The 22,145-nt window shown below is 45.6% G+C and overlaps 1 protein-coding gene across 1 annotated transcript in view; it reads left to right on the forward strand.

Moving 5' to 3' along the window:
- The window catches only part of LOC144150561 (ATP-binding cassette sub-family A member 2-like), a 132,113-nt gene that overhangs the window by 80,660 nt on the left and 29,308 nt on the right, over window positions 1-22,145 (forward strand). Inside the window, exons 34-44 of the mRNA XM_077682162.1 lie at window positions 3,432-3,543; window positions 4,139-4,199; window positions 4,529-4,703; window positions 6,384-6,499; window positions 6,580-6,727; window positions 7,842-7,965; window positions 8,061-8,193; window positions 9,224-9,344; window positions 9,457-9,528; window positions 11,164-11,270; window positions 12,853-12,994. Coding sequence (XP_077538288.1) covers window positions 3,432-3,543; window positions 4,139-4,199; window positions 4,529-4,703; window positions 6,384-6,499; window positions 6,580-6,727; window positions 7,842-7,965; window positions 8,061-8,193; window positions 9,224-9,344; window positions 9,457-9,528; window positions 11,164-11,270; window positions 12,853-12,994 — 1,311 coding nt within the window. The remainder of the gene's footprint in view (window positions 1-3,431; window positions 3,544-4,138; window positions 4,200-4,528; window positions 4,704-6,383; window positions 6,500-6,579; window positions 6,728-7,841; window positions 7,966-8,060; window positions 8,194-9,223; window positions 9,345-9,456; window positions 9,529-11,163; window positions 11,271-12,852; window positions 12,995-22,145) is intronic.

A 22,145-nucleotide genomic window follows, 5' to 3' on the forward strand; every position in this document is an offset into this window, starting at 1 on the left:
TAATAGAAATGTCCGCGTTGGTGGGTCTTGAGCCAAGCCTGGGGTAACTCTCGGAAAGCTTGACCGAAAAGCTTGGCTTTTAGCTGCCTATTCGGGAGCATCGAATAATTCGAAAATATCGAATACCTGCATTCGGATCGAAGCGAATAACGAATAGAGAGCTATTCGATCGAATATTTGACAATACCGAATATTCGCCCATCCCTAACTCTGACCAATGGTCCATGAGAAAACGACAAAAAATTGTGGTAATGGCTGTTGCTATGATCTTATTTAGCAAAAAGGGAACATCTCTGATTGATACCAGTTATTATATGTCTAAACCATTTATTTTAAATAAAGTGGGAAACGTTGCCATTACTACTAGTCTACGCCTGTTACGATGAACCCTCTTAGTCTGGAAAAAAATAATGTCTGGAAAAAAATAATCTGAGGCTTACAGTATTCGAACAGGGGGAGGGGAGTACATGAGCATAACGTGGGAACTTTGACCAGTATTACATATACATGCTACAGACAATTTGTTCTTTCTACGTGCCTGCAGCATCTCTGCACAGCATTCATGCGGGGGAAAAGAATTGCCCAACGCTGTTTTCGAAGCTAGCACCGACACTTGGAAAATGCCTAACACATGCGGTTGAGTGCATAGAGACACACGCTAAGCTGAGCTTATTAGCAAGAATATAACTAGGAGCAATTAGTAACCAGCTATAAAAATCAGTCATGGCCAGCAGAATGAGCCAGGCTCTTTTCAAACGCTTCGTGACGAGGCAGGTTAACCTGAAACCGCTCGTGAAACAAATTGTATTGCTGCCCGGCGTTTCCCCGAGGCAGCTTCCACATTTTTTACTGATCTTAGTCTTGTCAGTAAAACAGCTGATATGAAATAATCTGATGAAGGACAGCCGTGAAATCGATAGTTAGTCCAGTTGGATTCCACACGGCCAGCGGCAAATTGCACACAATGGATGGGAACCGTCCCCCTGCTAGAGGCATTTCTTACACTTGTCATCGAACGGAACGGGACCGATGCATGCGTGAGAATAATAAATGCTGAATTTCACTGGACCTGAGTTCTTTATTACATAAAAAAACTGTGACGAGGGCAGACTCGACCTTTGGGTGAGACACTTAGCGTATTCGGAAGCGCCGTTCGCCAATCTCACCGGAGTCGCGTTTTTCTGCAGTGTCCTTGTTCTTAACGGTCGAGCAGACTGTCTGCTTAAGCAGGCTCGTACTTTTGGCAATGTCGGCCTGCTTTTCGCCATGTTCGACAGCGTTAATTATGCTTAGTTTATCCGACAGTGAAATCAGTTACCGTACCGCTGGTCGCACAAAAAAATGAAATAAAAAAGGGCTATTGGCACTGGCTTGGCTTGACTGCGCCAATGACCCGTCCTACGCCAACGATTTGTCTTACGCCAACAATGTTGCCAGGCGTAGTAGTTTCCTTGTTAAAGGGACCCTGCAACACTTACCATCGACTACTCGGAATGTATTTTGGGGTAAAGTCTATTGTCCCAGCAATCTCCTCCCGCAAAAATTTTGAAAATTCGTTCACTATCATCGAAACTACGCGTGATGAAAAATCGTGCATAAATGTTCCCTCTCAACTCGACCGCAGACAACGCGACGAAAGCTGCGCACTCTCTCCCGGAGATGGGGGCGGCGCGCGGCGTTCTGTTCAGCGGCCTTCAATATGTCACAGGCCGGGGAGTTTCGTCCTTTTCCCCGCAACGTGGACGGGTCTATTTCCGGTCTGGTGCCACAAAAAAGCAGGCATGGTGGCCTGCTCGCAAGCAAGCGCTCAGGCTGGTAGGGCGTTTTTGGAGCAATAAACGTTTGTTGTCGAGTGGGCTCATTGAAAGTGGAATATTTAGTTCGTCACTCAAACCCCGCGCGCACTCAAAACAAAAGAAACACCAAAAGCATGCGGACAGGTTCAGACATAGAAGAGGTTCATAGACAGCACCGACGACGGCTGATCGTCACAGGAAATGCCAGAATTTAACCGCGAAGTTGACCGGCGACAGCTAATAGGACAACCAGGACAGCCATGGCCCAATTGACGTCGCAGAGGCCATGCCAGGGGTGCATAATGAGGAGAATTGAAGAGAGAGCGGTTAATTTTTCCGCGTCTTTCACGGCGATTTGCGCGCTTACCGCTTCACGTGCACGTGTAATATTTGGCTCGGGTGTTCCTGGAAGCCTAATCTAAACGTCGCGCAGGTTTACTTGCACTGCACGAAGTGTTGCAGGGTCCCTTTAAAGGTCCCTTCACAGGGTCCCTTCACAGGAAATGCCAGAATTTAACCGCGAAGTTGACCGGCGACAGCTAATAGGACAACCAGGACAGCCATGGCCCAATTGACGTCGCAGAGGCCATGCCAGGGGTGCATAATGAGGAGAATTGAAGAGAGAGCGGTTAATTTTTCCGCGTCTTTCACGGCGATTTGCGCGCTTACCGCTTCACGTGCACGTGTAATATTTGGCTCGGGTGTTCCTGGAAGCCTAATCTAAACGTCGCGCAGGTTTACTTGCACTGCACGAAGTGTTGCAGGGTCCCTTTAAAAAAAAAAAAAAACATATCGGGTGACGGCGCTATGAAAATTCACTATTGACATTCATTCAAAACAAATTTCACCCAAAATTTAGTCTGTAGTAGCTGATAGTCTGCTACAGCTGGGTCTGTTATGAGTGGAGTGGACTCCACTTAAAATGCATGGGGAGCAAACAAACCAGCAGAAATGCTCTGTTGTAACCCGAAGTCTGTTGTTGCCGGATTCTCTGTAATGATTGTAGACTGTATTTCTCTTCTTCGATTCTGGCTTGTCTTCAGGCATTTTCTGAGAACATTAGCTTTTGCTCAGGCTCAATAAAAAAATAATGGTTTAGACATGGTTTTTCTGTTTGAATTAACTGTTGGTTCAGTATCCTGGGTTTGTTTTAAATTCTGTCATGGCCCACAGGGCACCGGAGAGGTGCATCTAATGAAAATGTGCATGTGTGTTCATTGACATTTAGGCAGGTACAGTAGCATATGGACCATGAAAAACAACACAAGTTTGCAACTTTACTCCAGGGCTTCAAATAAGAGCATAATAATAAAATCTCTTGAGTGAAGTGGCAGGAAAAACAGTAGGCACCAGAAATAGTTTTTGTGGTGCACGGTGCCTTGGTGTTCAATAATTGACACCTGCTCGGGGGTCCTTCCAGTTTTACTGACGTAGCGGAAAGCAAAAACCACCAGCTGCCGTTTATGTGGGCACCCTTGGCTGCAGCACAAGTGCAGCACTCTTGTGGTGCTATATTATGCCTTTTATTTCATTAACAATAAACAGTTCTTAATGAAATTTTTGCTCTTTGAAGAGCAGCGGGTGCTTTTAAGTGCATTAGATTAATTAATTGACTTCCCTTTTTGGTTACGTCAGGTGTGGTACAACAACAAGGGCTACCACGCAATGCCTACCTATGTTAACAGCATCAACAATGCCATTCTGAGGGCTAATCTTCCACCTGAAAAGGGGCACCCTTCCACCTATGGTAAGCATAAATTTTGCCTAATGAAAGCGCCGCATTTTTGGCCTCGGCTACATTCAGTAGCACTGTGTGGAGAAGAGTGTGGGACAAATGTACGGTGGCATGTAGTGCACTGTAAACATAAATGTACAAGCACATTTGCGCTTATATGTCTCTAAAAAGATGTGTCGCGGCAGCCGCTTTTCAGGCGGATGTGAAAAGCGAAAATGCTTGTGTGTTTCGAGATTTCGCTGCACGTTAAAGATAGCCAGGTGGTCAAAATTAATCCGGGGCCCTCCACTACGGCATGCCTCATCGTCTGTGTAACGTCGGCATGTTAAACCCCACAATCAATCAAAAAGATGTGTGCCTATTAAGTACAGTGGTTAAGCACACTTACCTTTGCCACAGATTTTGGTACTTCGGGCGTTTTGCTGCCTTGGTGTGAGGTCACTGTGGCTATGGGAGCCTAGCTAGTCAGGGCACCCCTGAGATCACGTACTCTAGCCCACACCCCTGAAGCAGTCTTCATTAGCTAGTATGGCACAAGTAATAAGGATGTTGTAGGTTGTAGGCTTTGTATTTTATTGTCAGTTTTTTTTCCTGTTTTTCTGCGCAGGAATCACTGTGGTAAATCACCCAATGACTGACACGTCATTCCTGCTGTCTAAAGACCAAATGTAAGTAAATATTTCTGCATCGCACTCTTTATGTTCTATTAAAAATATTTTAATGTGTTGTTTGGCTGAGGCTAATCTAAGTTCTCGTTTGTTTTGTTGCAAGATTTAAAGGGTTTAAGGCATATAACTACATGTATTTGAAGTCATGCCATTGTAGACTTCCACATTGAGAGGCCAGAAAGACAATTATTATGTGTAAAGGCACTAAGTTCTCCAGGATTGAAATTGTTTGACTCAGATGAAATCTTTTTCCCCAGGTGCGGCAGCTTAGTTGGTCTCATTTGCAGCTGGTGATGCCCTCTTTGCCCATTGCTTGCTCTTCCTTCCAGCTTACAAGGCACTGATGTCCTGATTGCCATCTTCATCATTGTGGCAATGTCATTTGTGCCAGCGAGTTTCGTGCTGTTTCTCGTCTATGAGCGCTACACCAAAGCCAAGCACCTGCAGATTGTCAGTGGTGTTAATCCAGTAGTCTACTGGTTGGCAAACTACTTCTGGGACATTGTAAGTGAAAGCTAATTGCTTCCAGTGCATGTTTTTCTCGTGGGCTGCTTGAAAATTTCTGTGTTTGTTCAGTACAAAAATTGAGGTAGTTAATTTTTTTCTTTAACATTTCCATGGCTTGATACGAGTAACAGAAAAGATGCTTAAAAATACCATACTGTGCAAAAATACTTTTTGTTTGGTGTAAATATCCCTTCAAGTCTACTTGGCTTTTAAACAAACAATTTGATGGGCTATTTCACTAACACAAACCCTTGCGTGCCCTAGATTCTAATGCGCATGTGGTTTTCACAACTGGAAAAACAAAAGTAAAAGAAAAATATCATGCGCCATCCCACTCCGTGGAGTTGGATGACCAGTGAAGCTGTTTAGCACATGACACAGAGGTGACACAGAATTTTGAACAAAAATACTAACTCATTTATTGTGAAATAATTGTGACAAGTGAACGAAACTCGGCATAAGGATAGAGTTGTGTTAGCGGTCTCTTGTCATATAATTTTTGTTGGGAAAGTTTTGACAGAACTAGACGACGAGCTCATTAAACTTCAATGTTTGAAGTTGGCACTCAAAATGGCTCCTTGCCACTGGTGCCACCAAGGTTTAATGAGCTGTAAAATTAGTTGCAAGCGATGCATCAAAATACTGATTGTCTTATTGCACTCACCAGGGTTCATAGTGTTGGAAAATGTAAAGATTACAGTTTTCTGACCAACACACTTTTGTCTATTGTTCCTCCAAAAATGGTTAATTACCTCTAATTATCTCAGGACCTAATTGACCAACTGAAAAAATAATGCCATATTTGAAATCAGTGGGGTAAAAGCAGCAAGACTGACAAGTTTCACAGAGTTTACTTAAAAATTAAAAAAGTTTTTTTAAGAGCAGTGTCCCCCCTTAAAGCTGCGAGGCATTTTTGCACAGGCACAGGAAAAAGGCACGAAACCCTAGCAATGTATATCATCATCATCATCAACAACAGCCTACCTAGGTTCACTGCAGGACGAAGGCCTCTCCCATTGACCTCCAACCGCTCCTGCCCTGCGCTGCTCAAGTCCATTATTTGCCTCCAAATTTCCTTATTTCGTCCCTCCATTGTGTTGTTGGCCTTCCTCTTTTTCTAGACCCACCTCTTGGCATCCACTCTGTTACCCTGGTGGTCCGCCGGCTGTCGGTCGTCTCACTACATGGCCAGCCCACGTTCATTTCTTTTTCTTTATTTGAACTATAATATTCTATACTCGAGTTTGCTCCCTGATCCAGGAAGCTCGTTTCCTGTCCCTAAGTGTTGCTCCTATCATTCTTCATTTTATGGCCTGTTGAGCCGACCTACGTTTGCTTTCCGGTTGTTTAGTAAGGCTAGCTGCGCTTTAAGAAGGGGAAGCAAAATTAAGCACAGAAGACAAGATTTTTAAAACCTAAATTAGTGTGCACCTCCAAACTCGACTCCCAAATATCCATTATTGGAAGAAGAAAAAAAAAAAAAAAAAAAGACAACGTCAGCTGCCGTTCAGGATCAGCAGTCGTTTCACCTACAGGAATGGTGTGCAGCGGCAAAGAAGCGCACAAGCTGTTTGCCAGTGAGCAGCCACATGCAGCAACCTGTGTTGCTCCTCAGTGCATTGGTGCGCCTTTTGGGCTCTGCCGGTCTCGGAGCATTGCCCGTATCTCCCCTTGCAGTGCAGCTACGTGGTTCCAGCAACCTGCTGTGTTCTCATCCTCCTCATATTCGATATCCCGGCGTACACATCGGCCAAGAACTTCCCAGCCGTGCTGTCTCTGTTTCTTCTTTATGGGTGAGCTGTGAAAATGCTTGTGATAAAAACTAATCTGCAATCTTCCTGTATTTCACATCGTTGTATTTTGCTCCCTCCAGGTGGTCAATTACCCCAGTGATGTACCCGGTTTCATTTGTCTTCAAGGAGCCAAGCACTGCGTACATTTTCCTCATTGTGATCAACCTTTTTGTTGGAATCACTTGTATTGTCACCAGCTTTTTGCTTGAAGTTTTCTCTTATGATGCGGTAAGTTTTGTTTCAGTGCTATCATGTGATCTTGGGGAAAATTTGGAAACATAACTGACATAGCACTAGGTGCTGCCATAAGTGTGGGCAAAACGCATGCCCACTTCCTAATATTGGGAAGAGTGCTTATTAACAAAGCTGAAGCAATACAACGGAAAGGTTTATATTCAGCAAATACAAAATAACAGAGTCACCTTCCGACTTATTAAAAAAGCTGAATTGCTGACCATGCAAAAAAGGCCGAAATTAGCGTGTTTAAATTTTATGCTCCAATTGCTTCATAATCAGACAAACGTTAGTACTACAAACCTTATCTCGGTAGTACAGACATGACCTACGCGTAATAAGCACTCTTTTACACTCACTGAATTCCCTTGATGCACTGACTGTCTCAAGAACTCCTTTTTCCCTCTACGATACGCGAATGGAACAAACGAGCCCATCCGTCACGAGTACTACTTCAATGACCACATTTTTAAAACTTGTGGAAAAACCAATTGTGCAAATTTAATTTTATTTAGCTCTGACCATCTGGCACGAGACGTATTATAAACTGTGGTCACCATGTGTTTCTATGTGTTATTCTGAGTTATCAGCCTTTTACAATACAACTCCTTTTATACTTGTATGTGTTGCCTAAAGAATCAATCAACTGTAAATCTTTTCAGTCAGGAAACTGTGTGACTTCGTTTTAGTGATGTCAGAGTGTAAAACGCCAGTAATATGCCATCTCAGAGTGTAATATGCACACCATGGTTACTGAAACCATTCTGTTATAATACATTATTGTGCGCTGTATTGCTGTGCTTTTAGTATTGACTATCACATTCTGTGATGCATTTTTACACTTCAATGTACTTTTTTTCGCCAATTTGCTATTATCTCTCACAAGATTGGCAGTGTTTCTAAATAAATAAATAATGAATGAAATAAATAAAAGTGGATGCTTATGTTCACTGTAGCTTCTTGCATCCTAACTGAGATGCATGCTTGTAATAGCACTACAGTATAGTATACAGTAATTTTCTTCCACAATTGTTCTTACCTGTGCCACATTTAAGATTTTAGTTGTTCTTGTGTTCATGAATCAAGCTTCTTTCTTGTTCCTTTGCAGTACCTTGGAGAAGTGCACCACCTGCTCAAGGCCATTTTTCTTATGTTTCCAAACTATTGCCTCGGGAGAGGGCTTATGGACATTGCCTTCAATGAGTACCAAAACTTCTTCTTGTTTAAAACAGGTAATTTTAAGTCCTAACATGTAAAACTTCCAGCTGCATTTATTTTTATTGCCGGGCCATTTACGGCAGCGAGCAAAATCGCATGTTCTTTGCAGGTCGCTACGACAGGATGAGGTCGCCATTTGCTTGGGACTTGGTAACAAGAAACCTCTTTGCCATGGCGTTGTCAGGAATGCTCTTCTTGGTGCTCACACTTCTCCTGGAGTTCAACTTTTTCCTTAAGCCAAAGTAAGTGAGAACTTAATGCCTTGTCTGGTCCTGATCACTCTAAATTCTCACAAGGTACACATAGAAATTCTACTCCCATCTGGTGCACTTACGGTGATGAAGCTACAGAAATAGACAGCAATTCAATGGTAATTGTGTTTATTGTTGGAGACCAGGTTTAAATTGCCAAAAAGATTGCGTTCTTCAATTTTCTTAAATGCAAACTCCTTGACTTCTCAATTCGAATGAAAATTTATTGGGGTTATCTTAGGTAGATTGTGCTTCTTTACTGAATTTTCTTTGCCATGAATGTACAGTCTTTGTCAAAATTTTGTCGGCCACAGCGACCGTGGCCAGAGCAGGCGCGTGGCTGAGCAGGAGCGCTGCGCTTGCCGCTGTCGGCTGGTTGCGCGGTTAAAGAGAGCGAGGGGAATTTTTGCTCTTGCTTTTGTAGTGTGTCCAGCGCGACAAGTGCTGTGCAAAGTGCCTGCGCTGAAGCGAAGTGCACCTGCTCTGAGAAACTGCTGCACTTATCGCGCCAGCCATTCAGCGAAAGGAAGCGCAAAAGTTCCCCTCACTCTCTTTAGCGGCGTAACCAGCCGACAGCGGCAAGCGCAGCGCCCCTGCTTGGCTGCGCGCCTGCTCCAATCTCGGTCGCCGTGGCCCACAAAATTTTGACAAAGACTGTACATGGCTCATCGAGGCTCAAAGAAATTTGATGTGAGGAGGAATGAATGAACGACAAAATTAGCAGTGCAGTAATTAAAAGAAAGACTTTTGTCAAAACATGAATCTTGCAGGGTAGATTAAGGGATCAAATGTTCTTTATAAATTGTTGGAAAGTAAGTAGGCATGAGCAATGCATGGTGAGAAATTGGGCACCCCCGAGCAATAGCTTAATGTAATATTGCGGTACTTGTTTCCAAATTATCACTCGCACATCATAATGCAATGTTTGGGTCAGCTGCTTTTGTGCGTATCCAGTCTTAGTCTATCCAACTACACACTGACTTGTCTGTCACTGTGAGCTCTGCTTATTCGTGAATTACAGGAAAGTGGCTGTGCCCGAAGCTCTCAACGTTGCTGAAGATGAGGACGTTCAAAATGAGAGACGACGAGTTCTGAACGGCCAGACAGACTCTGATGCACTGTGCCTCGTAAATCTGACAAAGGTAATTCATTGCAGCATTTCGTGAGAGTAGTTCTTTTTTCTTTTCTTTTGGCTTTGCTCATTGGCTTGCTGAAAAGGCCGGGCTCAGTACATTCCCCTGTCTGTCTGCACAGATATACCACACGAGGAAATTGGGGAAGCACCTGGCAGTTGACCGGCTATGCCTCAGGATCCCACGAGGCGAGGTACTGTCCACCGGTTGCTTTCCCTACCATTGTTGCAGAACTGGAAGATGCTTTGTGCGGTTCTTATCTACGGCTTTCCAGCAACATGTCTTAATTTTTGCTAAGTGTGTTTGAAGACATGTGGGCACATTTCTCCGCTGTTACTACTGAGTTGGGTGTCACTGTAATCGAAATACCGAACTGCATGAAGAACAGTGGATGGAAGGAGCAAGAAGAGTGTGCCTTGTTCAGGCTCAGGAACGTCCCATGTTTGTTTGCTTCTGGGTGGGATATTTAAACAGCGACATTGGTACTCTGTTTGTCTGTGTAAATACTACAACTTGTAGTATTGATAGCAGCAAACTGTAGTTGTGTACTGTATATAAATGTCAGTGTGAGGTCACACCAATGTCAGTGCAGTGCAAAAGAGGGGGGCGATCACATTGTGAGAGGTGCCTGCAGATTTTCTTTGTTGGCAAGGTCAGGCAGGTCACGTTACGTTATGACAAGCTGTTATGTTCAAAGGAAAAGTTGCAAATGAAGTTCTAACTTGCGAAGGCTGTAAAAGGAAGGAAAGAAACACACAAGGAAGCTGTTGTGTGTCCTGTCACTGCAGGCTGTGGGGAACGCGTGACAAGCTCTGCTGGCCTGCCATTGGCCAATGCCATTTTTTGATGTCAGCGGCATGTGCGTGTGCGCACATGATTTGCGGACATTTGCCCGTGCTTGCTATTGATGATAGTGTGTCTTTACTCATTGCTTGTGTTCGGTAAAGATTGTTACTAACATCCAGTCGGTATATGCTGCTCAAGGTGCTAATGTATGCCCTTTATAGTACATGAAAATCTTCTCAAATTTTTAACGTCATTGTGGCCTTCATTGCATTTGCTTAAACATCTTTGTCACCAGCACTGGAGGCACTTCCTTTGTTTATAAACATGACAGTTGTTTATTGAGGGTTGCGTCACTGCTGTTAAAATTTTGAGCCATCTTACAGCCTGAACTGCCTGTTGGTCACATTCAAACCTTGCAGTGTGGTTGCAGTTCTGAATTATCTTTCTCCTTACACTAACATTAGTGACCACATTTGCTTAGCTCACTCTAAATAAATGTCAGCTCACTGCTTTCCGTAAGCAGTGAGCTGACATTTTCTATCCAGACAAGTACACTGACCAAAATTGCCATTGCACAAGACAGACTTATAAATGTAGCTGCTGGGCAAAAGCTGAAAGCTTGAATGGGTGAGCACTGTGTGCATAAAGGCTTTCAGAATGTTGGTAGCATTGCCATAACACTAGGCGTTGGAAATCTGAAGGAGGAGGAGGAATATAGTGAGCAATATATGCACAGGTTCACACCACAAATCAGTTGACAAGTAAGCTCAGTAATGCTTCCAACAATAATCTAAAATGTGCAACTCAGTCACAAAGTTTTGTACAATAGATTGATAAGTTCCAACTTCCTGCTTGAATCACCTCATGGACAGTTTCAGCTTTATTGATTGGAAGGACAGTATGGAATCAATGTTGAAAAATTAATTTTTGTTGCTATGTATGTTCCATCATCTGGTGTGAAGACATGATCAGAGAACATTGCGCAAAGTCCAAAGTATTGTGTCGCGTGAGAATTAATTGCCTAATTTTTTTTTTATTTCAGTGTTTTGGCCTGCTTGGTGTTAATGGGGCTGGAAAATCAACGACATTCAAAATGCTGACAGGCGATACCGAGATCACATCTGGAGATGCTTACCTAAATGGCTACAGGTGAATAGATGTATCTATTACCCCAGAAATATTAGTGGTTTTTCCCCCCGTGTCTCTTTTTGTTATTGCTGCTCTTTCTCTCCTTTGTTTCTGATATAAAAAGATTTTAAAAAGGCCATGAAGACAGCATATAACTTTGCCTTATTCAATTTGCCTTATTCAAAAGATTGGACAGCCCATACCTCACTACAGTTTTGTTTGATGGGAAACTTCGCTGCCATCAGTGAGGAATTAGTGTTCAAGATGTCGGGTTTCGCATTATGCACTTACTGCGCCATTATATATGACGTGAAAAAAGCCCTGTGACGTGCTCAGGATAGCAGCCAAAAGTGGGAAGTGAGCACACTGTCTCAGCACTGTAATGATGAAATAAGAAATTTGGTATCCCTGGCAAAACATGATAAAAGATAGGAGGGTGCTTCAGCCTGTAATAACCACATGCAGCCATGGATTTTGTACGATAAAAGCCACTAGAATTGGACAACTTGAGCTCACCTGAATTCACATTGCCTCATGAGAAAACAGTAGAAACTTCTTTTGCACTTCAAAAGCTATGACACTGTTGCAAAAGCCACTCAAGAGATATTGCAGTGTCACCATAACTCATAAAGCCACTCGTGACTTCACTGCGGTTATTTGTTAATTGTCCCATTGCCACAAAGTTATTTGTTATTTGAAAAACTATGATCTCCTGCTGCAATTCCATAAAACTAAACACTTAGTTTGTTCGAGATCAGCCAATTGCACAAGCACAGCTATAGTGCATTCCAGAAGCTGCGTGCAGCACTGTGGAGGCTACATTGTTGTCAACAGTCTGCCCACTGAGCACGCCTAACTCACTGTGGAGAGGGCGTTGAAAGGACATCTCCGCCTCCTCTCTGGGCAGGTGGAACCGCGAGGCCCATCGCCTACTGTCTCTTTCCTTCGCGGTGAGTTAGGCGCCCTCACTGGGTGGGCTGTTGACAACAATGTAGCCTCCACAGTGCTGCACGCAGCTTCTGGAATGCACTATAGGTACTGTCTAGTCCTCGAGTCCCCAGTTTAATCTTTATTTAAAGCCTGTAATGTTCCTTTTATTAATTTCCTTCTTAGGAATGACATGAACATACATGGAACTGCCATTTAGGTCCTTTTTGTATACCCCCATTATACATTAATACTGAAGCAGTTGTGGTTAAGGTCACCACATAAGAGGAAAGTTGCCCCCATATAAAATATAGTAGCATCAATAAAGCTAAAAGCAGCAGGATAGCTTCTGCATGTTTGTTTTATGCCACAGGAAAATTTGTCGAACCCTATTATTTTTCCACAGGCCAGTTACTGAAGCCTGCTTGAGAAATTATAAATGCCAGTTTTTTTTAATTAGAAATTGTTAAATATTCACTTTTAATAGCAACTATTCGAACAAAGTCATTGTTCGCATCATATTCGCTTCGAAGCCGAAAATCGCTTTTTGCACACCCGTACTGCTTAGTCTAGCAGACTGTTCATTTTGCAGGGCCACTTTTTGTCCCTACCTCATTTCGGTGAGTGCATCGTAGGTGCATCTCATGAGTAAAATGCTGCTTCGTATTCCTTCCAGTGTCTCTCGTGAGCTGAACAAAGCACAGCAGTACATTGGCTACTGTCCGCAGTTTGATGCCTTGTATGATGAACTCACAGCCAAGGAGCATCTGAGGCTGTACTCGAGGTTCCGTGGAATCCCGGTGAAAGACGAGAACAAGGTAAGTGGCCTATACAGTAATTGGATTGAGTGACAGCCTGTATATTCTCAACACATTTAGACTGTGGTGGTTAGCACCAAGGGTACATCCTGCATGTGCGTCTGTGGGGGTGCGTTTAAAGTTTGCACCATGCTGCAAAAGTGCTGCATCTGCAGGAGCGTGCTGCCACCTTTTTCCATTTTCTATGAACTGAGCTTCACCTTGAGGGGTTTTTTCAGCCCATTCTCGTTTTATTTTCTTTGAATTTCTAAATGAGTTGGCAGTGCGTGAATTGTCTGAGAGTGCAGCACATGTTGACTGCTTTTTCAGTTGAGTAACATTTTTTATACTGTAATATTGTGATTGGCTCGAGTTTTCCTTCGGAACTGAAATATTGTGTTGCATTACGTGGTGACAAAGTGCTGGGTAACTGACTTTGCCCCTTGATAGCGATACACAGAAAAGGTAAGTTATTGTAATTTTCACTGTAACCTCTAGCATTTTACTGCATGGGCCATCCTGCTCTTTTAAAGATGTGACGAGAAAGAAAAAACCCAACCATGAAAGCACTTTTCTTGTATTAAAGAAGTGACCCCAAGAAGGATTAAGAACGTGGCATTTCTTACACATTGTTAGGTTTTAGGTTTTTCGATAGATAAACGCAGATCAATTGTTAGTCAGTCATACTCTGAACAAGGGCTACCTGCAATTGTAGGTAAAATCACTGCAATGAGCGAATGAAACCACTAGGTAAAAAAAATACAGACTACACTAGTTGTGAGTCAGCCCAGCTCACGTGTTTTTTCTTCCAAGGAAATTTAATTTTAGCTTCAATTTTAAGGCTTTAAAGGGACACTAAAGGGTGGAAACAAGATGGCCTGTATTGGTAGATTACGGTGCCGAGAATCTAAATACATCATTCTCGCAACTAGCAGTTGTTTAATAAGGCAGAAAACGCAAGAAACGTGAAAACAGGCAATGATGCCCTGTACGCTTTCGGGTACTACGGTTTGTGACGTCGCGAGAGTTGTGAATGGTGAGAGCTCATTGGAGAAGCACGTATAAATGTTTTCCTCAAATAAACAGTTCCTAAGTGGTTAAGCACGTGAAATAAATGTAATCAAAACTTTCCGTGAGCTGACCGAATTTAAAAAACACGGACTACAGCTCTTATACATTACAAGACAGGCTGCTTCCCTCACGCTTCATAGTCTGCCATCATGCTTTCAGTTTTGTTTTGGAAAAGCATTGGTGCGCAATTAGCGAAGTCAGTAACCTACCACGGTGAATGCCCAAGCTTCTGCAAGCAATATGCCCAGCAGGAAGTTTGCCCGTGCCCGGTTTGAACCTTATAGGCACATTCCCACTGGCGATGCGCCTCGTCGCGCGACTAAAAGCGACGTCGCAAAGCGACGAGCCGGCCGTCGCTTTTCGGCGTTTTGCGACGGCGGAGCCGATCGCTCTCGGACCGAATTTCCTCGTCGCGCGACGGCCCCGCAAAACCGGTAAGCCAATCATGGCCGCGGAGTAGGCTGACGTAGCCGGAAACGAAACGTTTCTTTACATCCGGTATGCAAACGCTGCGGGCGGGCGAGGACGAGCCGCCGCCGCCACCGCCGCTGGCTCGCTCGGCTGGCTCGGCCAGGCGCTTGGCTCGCTGTCGCTGTACCCGCCGGGTCGGGCCGGCAAGCAACTTCCCGTGTGCATCGGTTTTTTGGTCAGTGGCTTCAGCGTGCGCGTGCGCTAATCAACGAATAGCGTGGAACTCATCAGTGTGGAGAAGCGTGTATGGATTGTAAATAGAGCTAGGTGGACAGCGAGACGGTAGGTTGACTTGCAGCCTCTTCGTCTATCGGCGACTGGTAAACACGCATAGAGTTCGGAGGCGTCAGAACGTTGCGCATGTGAAAAGAAGCGACATTTGTGGGCCGTGATGCGGGTGTTGTGGCGTGAAAGCAAGCGTGTGCATTTCTTCGTGCAATAATATGTTGAAAAGAGCCTTCGTGAGTTTGTTATTTTCTGCTCCTCCCGCAACCCGCAAATGCTTTCGGCATTGCTCCAGGTTAGTAGCATGTGTTTTAGTTTGATTTCTACCTGCTTTTGTCGCGTATTCTTTGACTTCGAATGGTTGACGCACCAACGAGGTCGTATGTACAAGTCGGGAAGCAGCTGCGCTGAACGCAGTCGCATCATGGCTCATCGCAAGTGCGAACACCACCTCAACGCCTCATCGCGCGACGCGCGCCGTCGCGCGACGAGACAAATCGCCAGTGGGAATGTGCCTTATCGCCCGTGAAAGGTTAGGGTACCGCATTTACACGATTGTAGGTCGACCCTTTTTTCAAGTTTGACAATCCAGTGTTGGGGGGTCGACTTGGCTCGTAACAGCAAGAGAAATGAGACATCAGGGGTGCTTTGAGCTGGGGAAAGTGTAACACCCTCGTTTCTATGGTTATGGTCGAAGCGTAGCGTTTACGATTGCATACATTCTGGTGTCAATAAAGGTGATGCCAACTTTGAAAGTTGGCGTTCCCATCCGTGCCCTTTGTCCACCGTACCTGGAGCGACTAACCTTCCACCAGCGTGTCCGGAAGTGTACTGAACGTGATATGATTGTTCCTACGTCAGCGCCGTGCGTTGATTCAAGGGATTCGGTTATACTCATTTTGTTTATTTGATACGAACAAAACGCTTCTTGAATGTGAGTAACGTACTCACGAATCAAAGGAAATCACGAGCGGCGGCTTCTGTCAGCCGCCATGTTGTTTGTTTTGATATCGCGCGGCAGTAGCCGCTGCCGGTAGCTTCAATGGTTGTCATCTAGCAGTGAATGTGTTCTCATGATTGGGAATAAAATTTCCCGCTCAACCCACAATGCATGTTTATTTCGGGTGCTTATACAAAAGCTTTTCTTTTTAACATCTACTGCGCACACCACGAGTGTACGGCTCTTGAGGGAGCATCGATCATTGATGGAAGAGCCGCCGTAGGGGGGGTATTGGTAGTTGAGAGGAGAGCTTCTCTTTGTGATACGATTTTCTAGGCGGCCGCGTTACTGCGTGCTTGTGTCACTTCCGTGTTGTGCTGAATCATCCCGTCTGTCATGAGTGCCCTGGGCCTGAAGAACTCTCTCAGCACTCGTTCACAGCAGCGTTCAAACGGGCTGCTTTCTGTGCTCACTTTATTTATTTATTTATTTAAATTTATTTATTTATTTGAGAGAGAGAGGGATGCAATTTTGGGGGGGGTCGACCTACATTCGAGTCAACTTACAATCGTGTAAATACGGTACTTACTGACAGGGCTTATCCAAACGATCCGAACTTGTGCTTTTCTCTTCACTGCGAGCCGCTGTTGATAAATAATCCAAAAATTGTGCGTGTGTAGCTCTACCCTTGTTATGTTTGGGACGGGTGGAGTCTCAGCCACGAAAACTACTCCAGACGGGTGCAGGAAGCGAGTGTGTATTTCATGCCAGGTTGGCGCGTCGCGTGAGAGAAAAGAATATGAGATGGACATGATCGCCAGACAAGGTGAGAAAGGCTCCCTCTTGAGCGATGCCTTACCGGGCAGCCCCCCGCACGGGGCACCTTGAGCAATCTTGGTGACGGTACTGGCGATACCGCGGACCCCGAGCCCCCAAACATAAGCTGGATCCAACCGTGGCGATGTGTTTATAGGTGGAGGGTTAGAAACCACGAACGGTGGCCGTCGGAGCCCAGGTCAAGCTCCGGCGGATGGGCTCCCTGTCTGTTCACCAGGCAGGGAGCTCCGGGACCTCTTTGACTACCAGGGTAAGGTCAAGGAAGAAAGTACCCCCGTCTCCCTGCTTTTTCCTATGCTATATGGATAAATCAAAACCCCCCGTGATCGGCCCCCTAAAAGGGGCCGCACCGAAGTATCTTTTCCTTCTTTGCCTTCTATCTCGCTCCCAAAGCAAGATAACTACCCTCGTTTTTTGATCATGGAATCTGTGGACAAATCGAAGCCGGTTTCTTCCCAATCGGTATTTCTTGTTTCTAAATACCTTGAAGGTATCATCGGCAAAACATATGACTCCAGAAAACTCAGAACTGGTGAAGTGCTAGTTGAAGTTAAAACCAAGCAGCAATCCACAATCCTCCTGAAACAAACCCGCATGGCAGATCTGGAGATCAGGGTCACACCCCACCGCAGCTTCAACAGTTGTCAAGGTGTGATCTCTGAGGCAGATCTTCTAACCGAGACAGAGACTGATCTGCTCGAAGGCCTAAAAGAACAAGGCGTGACAGCAGTAAGGCGCATCGTCATCAGGAGAGAGAACAAAGAAATACCCACCAAACATCTGATTCTGACTTTCGACCGCTGCACACTGCCCGAGCATATCAACGCAGGTTTCATCCGTTGTTCTGTCCGGCCATACATCCCGAACCCGCGGCGCTGTTTCAAGTGCCAGAGGTTCGGGCATGGTACCAACTCCTGTCGTGGCAGAACAACATGTGCCAAATGTGGCCAGCATGATCATCTATCTGACAACTGCACTGCAACCAACCTTACCTGCCCGAATTGCCAGGGTCCACATGCAGCATACTCTCGCGCCTGTGAAAAGTTTCAACAAGAGAAAAAAATCATTAACAAAAAGGTAACAGAAAACATCACCTTCCCCGAGGCGCGAAAGAGGTTCGCCTCTTTTCCCCTGGGGAGGTACGCCGACGCAGCTCGCCGGGGGGCGGAGCGGCGTCTGGTTTCGGCGGGGACCCAGTACCGCGAGTCGGACTTGGTCCCGCCCCCGCCCCCCCCCCTGGGTTGCCTCTGGCGGCCCAACCCGCCACCGCACCGCCTGCTAAGTCAGCAGCGGCTGTGGTGGCATCCACGTCCGTTGGGGATGCCGCTGCACCCTCTGTTTCCTCCTCTCCACCGGCCCAAAGCACATGCAAGGACACGGAGATGGAGACGGAGGCAGTCGCAGCGACCCCCTCCCCCGCCTCACTGCCTGTGCCACCTGTGGTGCTCCCCACGGCTTCGGCACTGGCAGCGCAGGCAAAGAACCCCCGAAAGGGTACCACGTCAAGGGGGCCCAGTCCGCTGGCCACCCCCTTGCCATCAGATGACGACATGGACGTCGAGCCCTTCCGGCTTTCATCGCAGCGGAAGGAACGGGCTGCGACGTCCAGGTCAGTAGAGAAGGTCAGAAAACCCCTTCCAAGAGTGCAAGCCCCGAAAGACCCTACATAAATAATCACACTCCAGTAGCTCTAACACATCATAATGGGAAGAGAAAACATTGTTCAGTGGAACTGCAGAGGCCTTCTGAATAATCTTGACGACGTGCATGAGATTCTGCATGCCAATCAGCCAAGTTTAATGTGTGTCCAGGAAACACATCTTAATTCCAAACACACAAATTTCTTGAATAGTTACCTGGTATACAGGAAAGACAGGGATGGCTGCACACACTCTTCTGGCGGTGTGGCCATAATTGCCCGCAAATCCTTAGCATGCCACACTGTCACCTTGAACACTGTCCTTGAGGCTGTAGCAATACGCTTAATAATATTTAATAGGTTGATAACGGTATGCTCCATATACATTCCTCCTGATGTCTCACTCTCGAGCTCTGACTTCGAGGCGCTGGTTGACCAACTGCCCGAACCATACATCCTTACAGGCGACCTTAATGCTCACAACTCTCTTTGGGGCTCTTCCAGAACGGATGCCCGGGGTCGCCTGATAGAGAGGTTTCTTACATCCTCTGGAGCATGCCTTTTCAACAATAAACAGCCTACATATCATAACATAGGACACAACACATACTCATGTCTTGACTTGGCGATTGGCTCCGCAGTTCTCTTTCCTCTTCTCGAGTGGGGTGTGGGAACTGACCCATATGGCAGTGACCACTTCCCCACCTCACTAACATACATAGGTAAAGGCCCATGCAGTCCATCTTCCCATAATAGGTTCAATGAAACACGAGCTAACTGGAATACATTTACAGAGACATCCAAACTACACCACACATCCATAGGACACCTACACGTTGAAGAATCTACCCAACTCCTCACGGCGCACATCCTCGACGCCGCCGAAAAGTCCATTCCCCACGCCTCTGGTGCCCCGCGCAATCAGCGGAGGCCGTGGTGGAATGAGGACTGTAGGCGGGCGCGAGAGGCCCAGAACAAAGCGTGGGGTATCCTTCGTCGGTACCCCACGTCGGGAAACCTCCTCTTGTTCAAACGGGCCAAGGCGTTAGGAAAACGTGTGCGCCGTGAGGCAAAACGAGAGAGTTGGCGTACATTCATAACATCAATAAACTCCTACACAGACACAAGGAAAGTATGGACACGAATACGCAAACTCAAGGGACAACAAACACACAGCCTGCCTCTGGTCAGCACTACAGGGGACACACTCGAAGACCAGGCTGACACACTCGCACAACACTTCCAACACGTGTCCAGTTCAGCACACTACACGAACACTTTCCTGAAACATAAAGCCTGTTGTGAAAAGAAGTCCCTACGCGACAACAACAAATCACAGACTTCTTACAACTCCCTGTTTTCACTACATGAGCTGAGGGCTGCTCTAAGCACGTGTAAACCCTCAGCTCCAGGCCCAGACAACATTACATACACAATGATACAACACCTACACGCAGACACACTTGAAGCACTTCTACATCTATATAATAAAATATGGCTTTCGGGGCACGTTCCACACTCTTGGAGGGAGGCCGTTGTAGTGGCTTTCTTGAAGGAGGGAAAGGACCCGTCGTCCCCCTCAAGTTACCGCCCAATAGCCCTGACGAGCTGCCTGTGCAAGCTCTTCGAGAAGATGATCAATCGCAGGCTCGTGTACTTCCTCGAGTACAACGGTCTTCTCGAGAGCTGCCAGGCAGGCTTCAGGGCGGGGCGCTCCACCAATGATCAGCTTGTTGCCTTGGAATCTTACATAAAAGATGCCCTCATTCACAAACAGTTCTGCATTACAGTCTTCTTTGATATGGAAAAGGCCTACGACACGGCATGGCGATACGGCATCTTGAGTGACTTGAAGTCATTCGGTGTTTCGGGCAACATGCTTAGCACTCTTTCTAGCTACATGTCTGAACGAACTTTCCGTGTAAGAATTGGTAGTGCACTTTCTAATGTACATGTTCAGGAAAATGGCGTGCCTCAAGGAGGTGTTTTGAGCTGCACACTCTTCATAGTGAAGATGAACTCACTCCGTAAGGCATTGCCACCAACCATTTCTTGCTCAGTTTATGTAGATGATGTGCAAATATCTTTTAAATCATGTAATACGTCAATCTGTGAACGGCAAGTCCAGCTCGGCGTGAACAAACTTGCTGGCTGGGCGGACACAAACGGCTTTAAGCTAAACCCCGTAAAAAGTACTTGCGTTGTGTTCACCCGTGTTCGCGGGATCCATGTGGACCCTGACATTACTCTAAACGGCGTGTCGATTCCTGTAAAAAAGGAGCACAAGTTTTTAGGCCTAATATTCGACAACAAACTAACATTTCTTCCTCATCTGAAAATGCTTAAGCAAAAATGCCTAAAAACTATGAATATCCTTAAAGTTGTCTCTCACCAATCGTACGGTGCAGACAAGCAGCTACTCCTGCGTCTGTATACTGCACTGGTTGGATCTCGCTTGGACTACGGCAGCGTCGTATATGGGTCTGCAACGAAAACGGCACTTAAAATGCTTGACCCAGTTCTGCATTTGGGGCTTCGCCTTGCTTGTGGCGCCTTTCGCACCAGCCCTGTGGAAAGCCTCTATGCAGAGTGCCACAAATGGTCCCTGTATCACCAGAGGATATACACTGACCTGTTGTATGCCTCTAAAATCATGTCTCTCACAAATCATCCTCTTAACTCGACCATTCATGATGCATCCTCACAGCAGCTCTTTTTAAACCGCCCATCTATTCCCATGCCGTTCCCTCTCAGAGTGAGAGCAGAAGCTTCTGATCTAGCAGTGTCATTTTCATATATCCACAAGACAGCGATCATTGATTTTACTGCACCATGGCAAGCCAGGGATGTTTCTTGTGACCTGTCCTTTGTGCAGTTCGACAAAAACAGGGCACCAAGGGCAGTTATTATGCAGCATTTCCTCTTCCTACAGGATAAGTACCAGTGTGCAGAGTTTTACTCCGACGCATCAAAGACAGCTGATGCTGTGTCTTGTGCTGCGCATGGACCGAACTTTAACATGGCAAAAAGAATGAACTCCCACAACAGCATTTTTACAGCTGAAGCACACGGCGTTTTACTTATTTTAGACCACATTGTCCAGCATCAAATTCCAAAGTCCATAGTTTTTACAGATTCTCTTAGTGTTGTACGTGCACTTTTGTCTAGAAAACGCTCAAAAAATTATGTAATCAATCGTGTATTTAAGGGCCTTATGGTGGCATACGCATCAAGTCTTGAAATAACAATATGTTGGGTTCCTGGCCATTGCGGAATAGCCGGGAATGAAACTGCAGATGAAATGGCCACTGCTGCTACACTCTTGAATTCAGTGGGCATAGCAACACTTCCGTACAAAGATATGAAGCCACACATCAGACACCAACTTCACAACACGTGGCAAACACGCTGGAGTGAACAGACAGATAACAAGTTACATGTAATAAAACCTCACTTGGGACCATACGCTACTGACTCACATAACAGACACATTGAAGTTACCTTAGCTAGGTTGCGGATAGGCCACACTCACGTAACACACTCACACCTGCTCACTAGCTCTCCAAGACCTGGGTGTAGCAGGTGTGGGGAGGGCCTATCCGTAGTCCACATCCTAATCACATGCAAGGCACTCGACACAACAAGACACAGACACTTCAAGGAACTATACAGACAACACATTCCGCTACACCTTTCGTTGTTTTTGGGGGATAATGCCATGGTCTCTGTGCAACGTGTTTTTAAATATTTGTCTGATGTAAACTTTTTAAACCTCATTTCCTATCATGCGTAATCAAAACTGGCCCTATACACCAGCCATCACCATTGTCGTTAATTGATTTTAGTGTTATTCTGGTTCTAGTAGCCACTATTTTCTTCTAAATACTTTTGTTTGGCGCTCTTTGCCCCAGGTGGCCTTGCGCCAAAAAAACTCCAACGATCACCTTACCGGGCAGCCGCGGTTGCATGATATTTAAAACCGCTCTTGT

Source organism: Haemaphysalis longicornis, unplaced genomic scaffold, assembly GCF_048455015.1.
Source record: "Haemaphysalis longicornis isolate Haplotype H1 unplaced genomic scaffold, Haemaphysalis longicornis Haplotype H1 scaffold_1, whole genome shotgun sequence".
In the NCBI taxonomy this organism is placed as follows: Eukaryota; Metazoa; Arthropoda; class Arachnida; order Ixodida; family Ixodidae; genus Haemaphysalis; species Haemaphysalis longicornis.